The 12,571-nt window shown below is 45.8% G+C and overlaps 1 protein-coding gene across 5 annotated transcripts in view; it reads right to left on the bottom strand.

Moving 5' to 3' along the window:
* Positions 1-2,150: 2,150 nt before the first annotated feature.
* Positions 2,151-12,571, bottom strand: part of camsap1b (calmodulin regulated spectrin-associated protein 1b) — a 63,504-nt gene continuing 53,083 nt past the window's right edge. For all 5 annotated transcript variants that reach the window (XM_079515486.1, XM_079515488.1, XM_079515489.1 and 2 more), the window contains 6 exons: positions 12,036-12,172; positions 11,383-11,633; positions 8,483-8,585; positions 7,879-7,991; positions 6,416-6,534; positions 2,151-5,585 (listed from right to left, as the gene is read on the bottom strand). In XM_079515486.1, coding sequence (XP_079371612.1) covers positions 5,289-5,585; positions 6,416-6,534; positions 7,879-7,991; positions 8,483-8,585; positions 11,383-11,633; positions 12,036-12,172 — 1,020 coding nt within the window. In that variant the 3' untranslated portion in view covers positions 2,151-5,288. The remainder of the gene's footprint in view (positions 5,586-6,415; positions 6,535-7,878; positions 7,992-8,482; positions 8,586-11,382; positions 11,634-12,035; positions 12,173-12,571) is intronic.

The raw sequence follows: 12,571 nt of genomic DNA, 5'->3' as shown, positions 1-12,571 counted from the left end.
ATATTTCATAATTTAGCTGAGAAAATGTAACAAATGTAACAAAACTTACATTTCATGATAGACGGTGTGCGCGTTCTGGGCGAGGATCTAATGAGTCAGATACAAAAATAAAATAAAGAATCTGGACTGGGTTATCCGTATCACGTCTAGAGAGACATGCTGTCGATCGATGGTGTGGTGAACCTGCAAGTTGACTATAAATGGCATACATGTGGTTGCCATGACATGGCTTCAGTTTACCATGGTTATGATGGTTAAGCCACCGCTTCTCAACATGGGGTCTGGGGACCGACCACCCCCAGTGGTCCAAATGGACAAACACGGGTCTGTGACGCGTTTACAAATGGACGCCGACTGGTCCATTCGGTTCCATTTGTACACTCTTTAGTTAAATTAACACTGAGGATTTCATAGTTTAGATTATGGTGAGAGAGAGAGAGAGAGAGAGAGAGAGAGAGAGAGAGAGAGAGAGAGAGAGAGACTATCAAATGGGGGTCTGTGGTCTAATAATGCTGCTTACCACAGTGGGGGTCCTTGATTTTAAAAAGGTTGAGAATCACTGAGGTAAACTATACTGGAACCCCAATCTACTCTGTAAAATCCTCAGTGTTGATATAAATCCATGGCCATTAGCACACTGTTCAGTTACAAACCTTTAAGGGTCCCGGGACCACATGTTGAGCACCAGTGCATTAAGGCATGACCCCCTGCTGTTACAGTTGGTTTGAGTGGAAGGCAGTTAGCTCTGAGGGAGGCCTGAAGTCACCCAATGGAAACGAAAAGAGTTCCAACTAGACATTTTCTATCAGTCCATAAGAGGTGTGAGTGTGAGCAAGCCTGTGAGACATTCGTTTTAACCACTTAAACCCTATATAAACTAGAAAGCTTTATAATGGTTTATGAAATGTTTATAATCGTTTTTATTTTTCTTAGATAAGATTTTCACCTCAAAAGGTGGTGACCGTGACAGGTGGTGCTAATGTTCAAAAGTGGATCCTTTGTTAATAAAATCAAAGAAGGGCCCCACCCACACTCTCATTAGACTGTCTGTCCTGAACTCCCGATTTAAAAAAAAAAAGATAAAATTAGAAAATGTCCCCAAAATAGCAACACTAGGGTTAATGTGGTTAAACACTGAAGAAAATTATTAAAAATAAATAAGAGTTAATGGATGCACTACTGTAGGTTCTGAAAAGTGAATATGCCACTCATGTGATGGTGGTGAGCTATACTAGTTTAGAAGGTGTGGTGCCACTCATGTGATGGTGGTGAGCTATACTAGTTTAGAACTCATGTGATGGTGGTGAGCTATACTAGTTTAGAACTCATGTGATGGTGGTGAGCTATACTAGTTTAGAAGGTGTGATGGTGGTGAGCTATACTAGTTTAGAACTCATGTGATGGTGGTGAGCTATACTAGTTTAGAACTCATGTGATGGTGGAGAGCTATACTAGTTTAGAACTCATGTGATGGTGGTGAGCTATACTAGTTTAGAACTCATGTGATGGTGGTGAGCTATACTAGTTTAGAACTCATGTGATGGTGGAGAGCTATACTAGTTTAGAACTCATGTGATGGTGGAGAGCTATACTAGTTTAGAACTCATGTGATGGTGGTGAGCTATACTAGTTTAGAACTCATGTGATGGTGGTGAGCTATACTAGTTTAGAACTCATGTGATGGTGGTGAGCTATACTAGTTTAGAACTCATGTGATGGTGGAGAGCTATACTAGTTTAGAAGGTGTGATGGTGGTGAGCTATACTAGTTTAGAAGGTGTGGTGCCACTCATGTGATGGTGGTGAGCTATACTAGTTTAGAAGGTGTGATGGTGGTGAGCTATACTAGTTTAGAACTCATGTGATGGTGGTGAGCTATACTAGTTTAGAAGGTGTGATGGTGGTGAGCTATACTAGTTTAGAACTCATGTGATGGTGGTGAGCTATACTAGTTTAGAACTCATGTGATGGTGGTGAGCTATACTAGTTTAGAACTCATGTGATGGTGGTGAGCTATACTAGTTTAGAACTCATGTGATGGTGGTGAGCTATACTAGTTTAGAAGGTGTGGTGCCCAAAATCCACAACAGAACAAATGGTGAGTCACACAAATGGACAAATTAAATCATGACAAAAGAATAAAAAAAGAAAAATGTTTTCTCGTTTCTTTTATTTAATGGAAAATGTATAGTGTTTCAGTGCTTCCTTTTCTTAAAATAAATAGGTGGTATGGGAATCAAAGATAAAATCAACATGATGAAGAGTACACTAGTGTAACAAAGACGGTGACCAATGCCAAATACAATCGTTTAGTAAACATAAAATGAACACACCTGCGTACGTACAATAGAAAGATGTATCAAAAAAATAATAATAAAAATCTAAATGCAGCAACAAATGATAATAAATCAAGTATTCTACGTAGTTTTTTTGGAGACAGCAGTAGTATCAATGGATGCCCTTCAGGTTTACTGGTCAGGATTACTCAATCTTAGTGTTTGGTTTAGTTCCACAACAGGTTCCTGCACAACAGCAGTTTTTTTTAAAGACAATACCATGGTCATTAGTTCACACACATAGTTTTTTGTATGCCCGTTTAAAAAAATAAAAATAAAGTAATGCTTAATTATTCTCCGTCGTACGGCGGAGTCGCGTGCCGAAAATATCGGATCTACAAGTTCACAAGCTTGCAGTGGCCGCTATTTTCGCCGTGCAACAGCGCGGTACAACAGAGTACAACATCGGGCTTAAAGTGCACGTGCAACACTTGGTTGTTCTCGAGGCCAACAAAGGTTCCTAAAAAGCACTTGGATGTGAAACAACATACAGAAGACAGACAAGACAGACAATGTGGCAGTGTTTGTTGACACATTGGAGGAATGTTCTTTAATATCGGTAAATAATTGAACCACAGCCCCCCCCATGCCCTCCCCCCCCCCCCCAACCCCCTCCTCCCAACACACAGTAACCCATTATGAATATATCAAATACTGTCATTCAAACGGCGGGTTACAAGGGGACAACGAGACAATGCACAACAAGAGTATGCGGCTCTCTGATGGGGGAAGGGGGGGGGGGGGGGGGGGGGGGGGGTGTGTCCCGGGGGTAAAAGGAAGCGGTTGGAGTTGGAGGGGCGGATGGGAGTACATTGCGTGGTAGAAGCCTTCGACACGTGTTCATGAGTGCACCTTTAATACAGCACAATTCAAGAGTGTGCCCACTGGAGGGAGGGAGAGAGATCCAGCGTGTGAGAGAGAGAGACAGAGAGAGAGAGAGACAAAAACCACGACTAAACTCTAAACGTCAGAGAATTCCCGTTATGATGAAAGCACATAACATCGGCTTAAACACGAAACCACGTTGCTTTAAAAAAGAAAAAAAAAGAAAAGAAATAACAGACATTGTTGTACCAAAGCCTATCATTCGCCCCCTTTCGTCACCCTCACTAAAAGGATGGTTTCAAACTAATAAAAGCAGAAGTACTGTATATAAAATGGATCACCTCTTTGTGGAGGTGTTTTTCTTAGCTATACCCATTACCCAGTGCTACACAGACCAGCGTCTACTTTATTTTTACATTTTAAAGCGGCTGAATAAATAGACGAGTACCATGATGCATGAAAGGCCAACAGACGTCATGGGGAGCTGGGCGTCCGTCCCCCATGGAGGGGACAGTTCAGAGACGTCAGGGGGAGCTGGGCGTCCCCCATGGAGGGGACAGTTCAGAGACGTCAGGGGGAGCTGGGCGTCCCCCATGGAGGGGACAGTTCAGAGACGTCAGGGGGAGCTGGGCGTCCCCCAGGGAGGGGACAGTTCAGAGACGTCAGGGGGAGCTGGGCGTCCCCCATGGAGGGGACAGTTCAGAGACGTCAGGGGGAGCTGGGCATCCCCCATGGAGGGGAGCTGGGCGTCCCCCATGGAGGGGACAGTTCAGAGACGTCAGGGGGAGCTGGGCGTCCCCCATGGAGGGGAAAGTTCAGAGACGTCAGGGGGAGCTGGGCGTCCCCCATGGAGGGGACAGTTCAGAGACGTCAGGGGGAGCTGGGCGTCCCCCATGGAGGGGAGCTGGGCGTCCCCCATGGAGGGGACAGTTCAGAGACGTCAGTGGGAGCTGGGCGTCCCCCATGGAGGGGACAGTTCAGAGACGTCAGGGGGAGCTGGGCGTCCCCCATGGAGGGGACAGTTCAGAGACGTCAGGGGGAGCTGGGCGTCCCCCATGGAGGGGACAGTTCAGAGACGTCAGGGGGAGCTGGGCGTCCCCCATGGAGGGGAGCTGGGCGTCCCCCATGGAGGGGAGCTGGGCGTCCCCCATGGAGGGGACAGTTCAGAGACGTCAGGGGGAGCTGGGCGTCCCCCATGGAGGGGACAGTTCAGAGACGTCAGGGGGAGCTGGGCGTCCCCCATGGAGGGGACAGTTCAGAGCAGCAGGTTCAATGACTCGTGGTGAGGCAAGAATGGCGATGCCGGTCTGATTTAACCATTACATTAGTCCAGTGGTTATCAAACATTTTTTAATTTCAAGGGCTCCCCCCCCCCCATAACCAAGTGTACAAATGGAACAATTTGAAAACCTTGAGGATCCCTGCACTCCTCTTTGAAAACCCCAGCATTAGTCCACTCTTAGGAGAGGTGTTGGTGCAATGGAGCGGTTCAATCCCCGCCTCCCCAAAAAAGGGGGATGTATTCCGTGTCCCTCGCTTCCGATTTCTCTTTTGTCAAAAAAAGAAGAAGTTAGAGGCGTATTGAAGGCAAGGATTGTAGTGCTGCAGCTGAGCGACAGTGCCAAACCAATAAATACTCAAGTAAATAAAAAGAAGATCCACCACATGATAGACAGAAGAGGAAGGAAACGCCACATGCTCGAGTCGCGGTCATCGTAGAAAAATGGGAGCGGGATCGTCAGCACCTGAACAGAAGGCATTGAGGTCACATGGAAGCGGGTCACACCATACCGTTTTAAACCTCAGATGGCATTTTCCCTTTGCTTGGACGAGTCTCGCATAACATCCGGTGACGCGGTAGGATTTTCCATGTGCCCCGTCGTAGTATACCCTCGGTCCTGCCTACAGGCGACCACGTGTCCGTAAGCGTGGCCTCCGGCTAGGCTTCCAGAGCAACAATCGGTAAGCTAGGCTAGGCGGGGGGCGGGGCGGTGGGGGACGTCAATGCGGTCTATCCAGGGGGAAAAACGAGCAAGATGATCGGGATGATTTGATTTTGGAGCAGTGGAGACGATTGTTTAGTTGCTTTTTTTCCTTCGTTTTAAGATCCTTCTCATCTCTGAGCCTATTATTTGGCGCTCTTCTTTGGCACAGTGCCCCTCTTGGCATGCCACAGGTGGTTGTGGATGGTCAGGGCGTCCACGCTGACCGACACCGTCTTGGTGGGGATGACAGTGAACTGCTTGCGGTCCGAGCTGTACTTGTACAGCTTGTCGATCATCTTGCGGCTGATGCTCTTGGGCCCGGTGCCCGTCAGCTTGGCGATCTCCTCCGTGTCGGGGAAGAAGGAGTAGAGCGCGCGGAACTGGCAGCCGCCGTCGCGGAACAGGATCATCAGGTGGTTGGCCTCGCACTTCTCTAACTCCTGGTGGTGGAGCGGAGCAATTTGTTAAAAGTAAATTTACGCTTCGAGAAACAAGTGTCTTAACACACACGTTGGCTATTCAAAAATAGTAGATCTGCGTGCGAGCTTATCCATGTGCTATGAAAACATTTGAAAGATAACATCATTACATAAATCTTGTCATCTGGGGGTCCCTGGCACTAAACATTTTTAGATGGCGGTCTGTGTCCAAAATACATATTGACATCAAAAGCCATAGTCTGAAGACTCGTCTCTTCAGACTCCCCCTGTAGCACTTGCCCTAGCCTTGACGACCTTGCAAAGGCAAAGGTCACGCAAAGGCTAACGTTTTACTTTAGATGGCATGTTATGTAGACAGATGCCAGGTCATTATTGACCTGGCATCCTATAGTATTTATAGTTTCAATGTACGGATATTCTACCGTTAGACTGATGTTTACTTATGATCCTAGATAAGCAAAGCAAAGCATCAGATACTTGTTTACAGCCAGGCCCTGCTCATAGAACATTTCATGGTAGTGGTTCAATGCCTTGCTCAAGGGCACTTCAGCGGTGGTAATTTTAACGTGCCGGTCCGGGGATACGAACTGGCGACCTTCCGGTATCAAGACGGCTCCGCAAACCGTTCGGCCACCGCTGCCACAGATGACTATTATATATGCATTTGATGTATTACCATGTGTTGTTCTTGCTTACTGTAAATTGCTCTGGATTGAGAGCGCCTGCTAAATTCCTGAATTGTAGATCAGAACCACTGATCTATACTGTGGGATTTTTTTTAGAACATTGAATGTGAGCGAGAAATGTTCAGTCCTAGTGTGGGCTCTGACCTCTAGGATCTGGTTCTTCTGCGGCTCATTGACCTTGCCCGCCAGGCAGCAGTGTGCGATGGCGTTGTGGATGATTGGCTTGTTGGACTTGGCACTTGGTTCCTTGAACAGCTTGGGACCTAAAGAAAATCAGTTCAGACACAGTGTAAACCTCGTGAACAGCTTGGAACCTAAATAAAATCAGTTCAGACACAGTGTAAACCTCGTGAACAGCTTGGAACCTAAATAAAATCAGTTTATTCAGACACAGTGTAAACCTTGTGAACAGCTTGGAACCTAAATAAAATCAGTTTATTCAGACACAGTGTAAACCTCTTGAACAGCTTGGAACCTAAAGAAAATCAGTTCAGACACAGTGTAAACCTCTTGAACAGCTTGGAACCTAAAGAAAATCAGTTTATTCAGACACAGTGTAAACCTATGGAACAGCTTGGAACCTAAAGAAAATCAGTTAGGTCGGTACTTGTTGGTTGCAGACACATTCTTATGGGTCCCCTTATTTTTTGTTTCCTACAAACATTTTCAAAAAACATTCCCCCAAATAGTTTAAATTAAAGGGATATTTCACTTTAAAAAAAAAAAAACATTTTATCATCTACTCAGGCTTATGTGAACACCAGTTTTTAAGTTGCTCGATTCAGTATTTAGAACAAAAAAAAGAGAGATGCAAAAAAAGTGTGGTGCATTTTAACTTTTGCCAAAGCATTAGCCACTTTATTAAAGGGGCTAATGAATGGGGGGACTTTATTATTTCCACACAACAGCTCTAAGGTATATTAATGACATAGTAAAATGTTGAAAATGGGTGGTTTTCCCCTTTAAAGGCTTATTACGTTCCTATACAAAGGAATTGTTTTTGTGCATCAATTGTGTCACCCACTAGTTATACCAGAGAGAGCACCTTATTGTAACTTCAAACTCCATTTTAACCATGATGATAGATTCATCGAAAACACCCATACATTTTTCTGGTGACTGATATTGTCCTACTCCTAATACATCAGGGGTCATGTTTTTTTTTCATTTACCGTTTTCATTCACTTTTAATAATTATTTTAGATGTTTCAGTCTCCTCCGTCTTCCTCCTAGGAGGTTATTTTCCAAAACAATTATTAAAAATAAATGAAAAAAGTAATTAAAAAAATAAACACGGCTCTCTCACGTATTAGAAGGACAATATCAGTCACCAAAAAAAGGATGGGTATTTTTCGCTGAATCTATCATGGTTAAAATGGAATTTGAAGTTACAATGGGTTTGTATAGGAAGAGCTAAAATGAATATCAAATATCTAAATACCGAATCGAGCAACTTCAAAACTGTCTGGGGTGTTCACATAAGCCTGAGTAGACAATGAAATGACCAAAAAATGACTGGCAACCTTGCAGTTACCATCCGGCCACTCTACCCCTGAGCCACGGCCGCCCAGAGATGTATTTTAGGAAGGTTTCCTTGGTGCACTGACCGGTGTATTCGGCCATGGAGGTGATGGAAGACGCCGTGGAGCCGTTGTCCCAGTCTCTCTCCGCAGTGCGGCTGGTGTTCCGGCTGCCTGGGAAGGACTCTACCGAGTCACAGCTGCAACACACATCATTATAGAAATATAAACATTACAATACATGTAAAAAACATTACTACAACAATTATTAATAATAATGGGTGGAATTTAACCCACCAGGAGAACATCTGCATCATTTATTTGTGCAAAACTTTGAATTTATATATATATTTTAAAGAGAACATTTTTAACTAAAAAAATCTTTGCTTCTGGAACAAAATAGTTTGAGATGATACTTGTGGGGGTCCTTAACCCATTTAGACCAGAGGACGATTCTACAAATGTCTTCTAAATCCTGACACACTTTCACGATTTTTCAAAAAATAGCAGATCTACAAGCTCGTAGCGCGGCACTCGGTGCCGCGCTACGAGCTTGTCGATCTGCTATTTTTCAATAGCTAAAGTATAACATAATGCTTAAAACACCAAAAGGGGTTCCCGCCCCGGAATGGGTTTTAAAATGAAAATGTTTGGGTTAAAAGCAGGTTTCTAGCAGAAGGAGCCAGCTTACCGCTGGGAGCCGGTCCCTCCCGAGTTGAAGCTGTCAGCTTCATTGGTGGTAGCGGAGGCCAGGGACAGACTGGAGCCTGACTGGGCCGTGCTCAGGTTGTCAGCTATATGGGAGCAAGAGACATTCATTATTACACTGGCAAAGAAAGATGGAAGCTGCAAATATGCAGTTTCTGACCACTAGAGGGCAGCAAGTACTAAGTTGAATGGTAAATGCACAGGACAAATTGCACATGTGTGCAAATGCACAGAAGTGAGTCATTTGCCATTGTAGTCCAAAGCCTGTTTGGAATCAAAATGCTGAGAAAATGCCGATTTTTATAGTGTTTCTCAATCAGAATTCTCACTCAAGCCTTTTAATTTAGATTTCAGTGATATCAGACGTATAAACAGTACTTCTTCTCAAACAAATGACATATATAAGTAGTCATCTATTATACATTTGAAAAGGTGTGCCCAAAACGTGTGCCCACACCAGGAAAATAAAGTCACCAGCTACTACGTCACTGACACGCTGCAACACGCTGCAACACACACTGCAACAACACACTAACACGACACAGTCTTACCCTCCGCGTCGATCCACGGCTATCTCCTCATGTCGCGCCGCACGGCCACACTCAACAACACCCGCGTAAAAACTGTCATTGCACTGCCACTACAGCCGCCTCCCGTCCACACTCACAAACAACATCAATATCAATAATAAACACAAACACGCCACAAGCACCGACACCCCCGCCTAATTTGTTGCCACGTCTATGAAAACAAGCACAGAAAAAATGCCATTCAACACGCTACTTACACACACTACCACTCGCTTACAATACGCGGACCTGGCAACACTACAGTCCCTCTCCCATTTGCTCAAAGCCCACCACGTGACCCACACAGGGAGGGAGACGATTGCGTGATGCTTCTATGTACAGGATTCTATAGGTCACCACTTTTGGTGTGACACACACACGGCTTCTGTTTACTATGCGTTGTCAACACGTGCTGAGTTGACAAACATTGACCGATTTCGGAGAAGACTGATCGTTTATCCTTTAGTAATTAGGCTGTGGAAGTATTCACACTAGGCAACTTTTGCATTTATTGGGATTGGCCATTTGGGGAGAAAAGGAGGAGGAGGAGGTGATCAAGCTCCACAACACCACATTGGTAGGTAGGCTCAAGGCTGCATTTATTTTCCTTCTTTTTCCTCTCGACGGTGCATGGGATGATGTGAACCCCTCCAGCAGGCTAGGGAGCACCGCTCCCGTTCGCGGAAAATGACCGCGGGGTGCGGGTTGCCAGGTTTTTTTATAAGTAAAGTATTTACATTCAATTAAAAACACATATATATATATAATACATTTTCATTTACGTCATAGGCTATTTAGCGGCATTTCGACCTAAATTCTCTGTTCTTTGTCAATGGCAAATATTGAGACGTGTGGGGACTAAAGCTGTATATAGGAGGGCCCTCAAACACATTATTTGATAACTTTTCATCGTGCTCCTAAAAAAAAAATGTGCTACTAGCCGCCATTACATACACAGTTAAAATAATAAGAAATTTGCGCCAACGACTGCGTCGACACCTGGCGTGGAACAAACGGGACGAACCGAGGCGCATATATGGATAACAACAACAACACTACACGCGCTCTGCAACACAAAACAGCTGCATACAACGCGTGTCACTGTGCACTTCTGTATCTGTGGACTTCTGTATCGCAACGCGGGGCAACGCAACTCTGGGATGAGCGGGCCGAAGGCCCGCGAAATTCTAGTTGAATACAAGACTCAAATAGGCTACAGATATGCCCTCCTGTTTTTGGACAGACGAGGGAGCCAGGAGGCAGCGTGTGTGTGTGTGTGTGTGTGTGTGTGTAACTTTAACTTACTCCTTGCGTTCAGGATGCGATCAATGTTAGTGCCAAAATCATGTTACATGGGATGGGGCGTGTGTGTGTGTACACACACGGATGGGGCGCGTGTGTGTGTACACACACGGATGGGGCGTGTTGGCACTAACATTGATCGCATCCTGAACGCAAGGAGGAAGTTACACACTAACTAACTAACACAAACACACCCCCCTAACACTGTGTGTCTCTCTCTCTCCACACACGCACGATGGATGCTTGGTGGAATAACTGGAATTTACCCGTGGCTGAAAGAATTATCATCGTTCGTCGCGGTCAATATGGATCTACTGTATAACTTTCCTGGGTCGCAGGAAAAGAACGTTGGCTAACTATTTATTATATCGTGGATCCGGAATTTCAGGTAGGCGCCTGGCAGGGTAATCGGGGAGTGATGGAGTTTGCTGGTTGAGTGGGAGAGGATCACAAAGATATGATCTCTGCATGCACAGAGAGAGAGGGAGGTGCAGACAGTGATTTAGAGGGAGAATCATACTTTCGTTTGTTTTTCGAGGTTATGTGTGAGGAATCAAGACGAAAGTTCTTTCTCTCGTAGCAATGGGGGACTGTCTCAAGATCCAGGCAGAGAGAGAGAGAGAGAGAGAGAGAGAGAGAGAGAGAGAGAGAGAGAGAGAGAGAGAGGCCTGATACAGGGTTTAGTTTTAGTTTGTGTCAGCTTTGAATGGAGACAAGAGTTATCCCTCTCATAGCAAGCAGGGACCGGACTGTGTGTGTGTGGGGGGGGGGGGGGGGTATGGCCGCTGGAGAAATCTCACGCGGAGCGCGCGCGCTCGCTCCGGTGTGTGTGTGTGTGCGTGCGCGCGCTTCACTGCGCTGTGTGGGAGGTGCTGTGAGCTCAGATCTTTATCTCTCAGCAACGGGAGGACTGTATACTGCCGTTTAGCCTCGTTTTTTACCGCATGATTTCAGAGCGTTTGGGCGAAACACTGGTCTATTAGCTCTAAAAGCTACCGGGAGTGCGACTTACGCGTGGAAGAAGGGCACTTGGAGAAACTGTCGCCGGACGACTCCTCTCTGTTGAAGACGGACTTGGGCCTGTGTTTTTGCCGGGGCTTGGGGGTCTTGGGCATGGGAGCCTTGGGCATCTTGGGCTTGGCCAACAGCAGGCCCTGCTCCTCCAGGATCTCCTGCTGCTTCCGTCGCAGGTACTCCTGCTTGATGAGCTCCCGCCGCGTCTTCTCCTCCTCCTTGCGCAGGCGATCCTCCTCGGCCTTGCGTCTGGCGAACGAAAAGGGGCGAAAGAAAAGACACCATGGCCTCGTTTAAGGTGTCCGGCGGTGGAAAGAGTACTCAAATGTTTTTACTTAAGTAAAAGTACCAATACTGCAACGCAGAAATACACCGTTACAAGTAAAACACGTCTGGAATATCAAATCTACAAGCTCACAATGCGTCACAAGCTCAGAAAGCGGCGCGTGTTGAGCATCTGCAACTTTTGCTATTTTTGAATTTGAATCGAGAAAAGTAACAGTTTCCACCCGACGAGAGACGAAATGTTTGCCTCCATTCAGCACCTGAGCATTGACCGGCGCACGCACGCGCACACGCACGCGCACACACGCACACACACACACACACACACGGAATGCTTGTGAGGTCACATGAGGTATAAACGGTCACCTGGCTTCGTCGCGTTTGAGCTCCGACTCCACCTCGAGCTGCTGTTTGCGCAGCCGAGCCTCCTCGGCCTTCTTCTGCTGCTTCAGCAGGAAGGCTGCTCTCTTCTTAGCCAGCTCGTCCTCTGCCTTCTGCTCATCCTGCAGAGGGTTGGACATTAGTAGTCAATTAAGGGAACAGAACAGGAAGACGCTGTAATTAATGTAATGTAATTAAAGGACCACTTCACCACTTCTCAACCTATCTTCATATAATAGGTCCTCACTAATAATCATGAAAAAATGGCGCAATTTCTTTCTACTCGGTCTGTGTCTCATAGGAGGGCTGTGGGCAGTTCAGAAACCTTCTTCCAGTGACATCATCGATGGGGAATACAAGCTAATAAAAACTGCAGGCTTTCTAGTCCTGAAAAGTTGCAATGCGAAAATGGAAGCCATCGTTCTCACGATAATGAAAATCTAAACATTTTTGTAAAAAAATCTTGTTTAAAAAAGAATCTGCTTAATGATGATGTCACTGGAAGACGGTTTCTAAACTGC

This window comes from Electrona antarctica, assembly GCF_951216825.1.
Source record: "Electrona antarctica genome assembly, chromosome: 12".
NCBI classification, from domain to species: domain Eukaryota; kingdom Metazoa; phylum Chordata; class Actinopteri; order Myctophiformes; family Myctophidae; genus Electrona; species Electrona antarctica.
The sequence above is the reverse complement of the archived record's forward strand: the minus strand, read 5'-3'. Positions and strand labels throughout refer to the sequence as shown.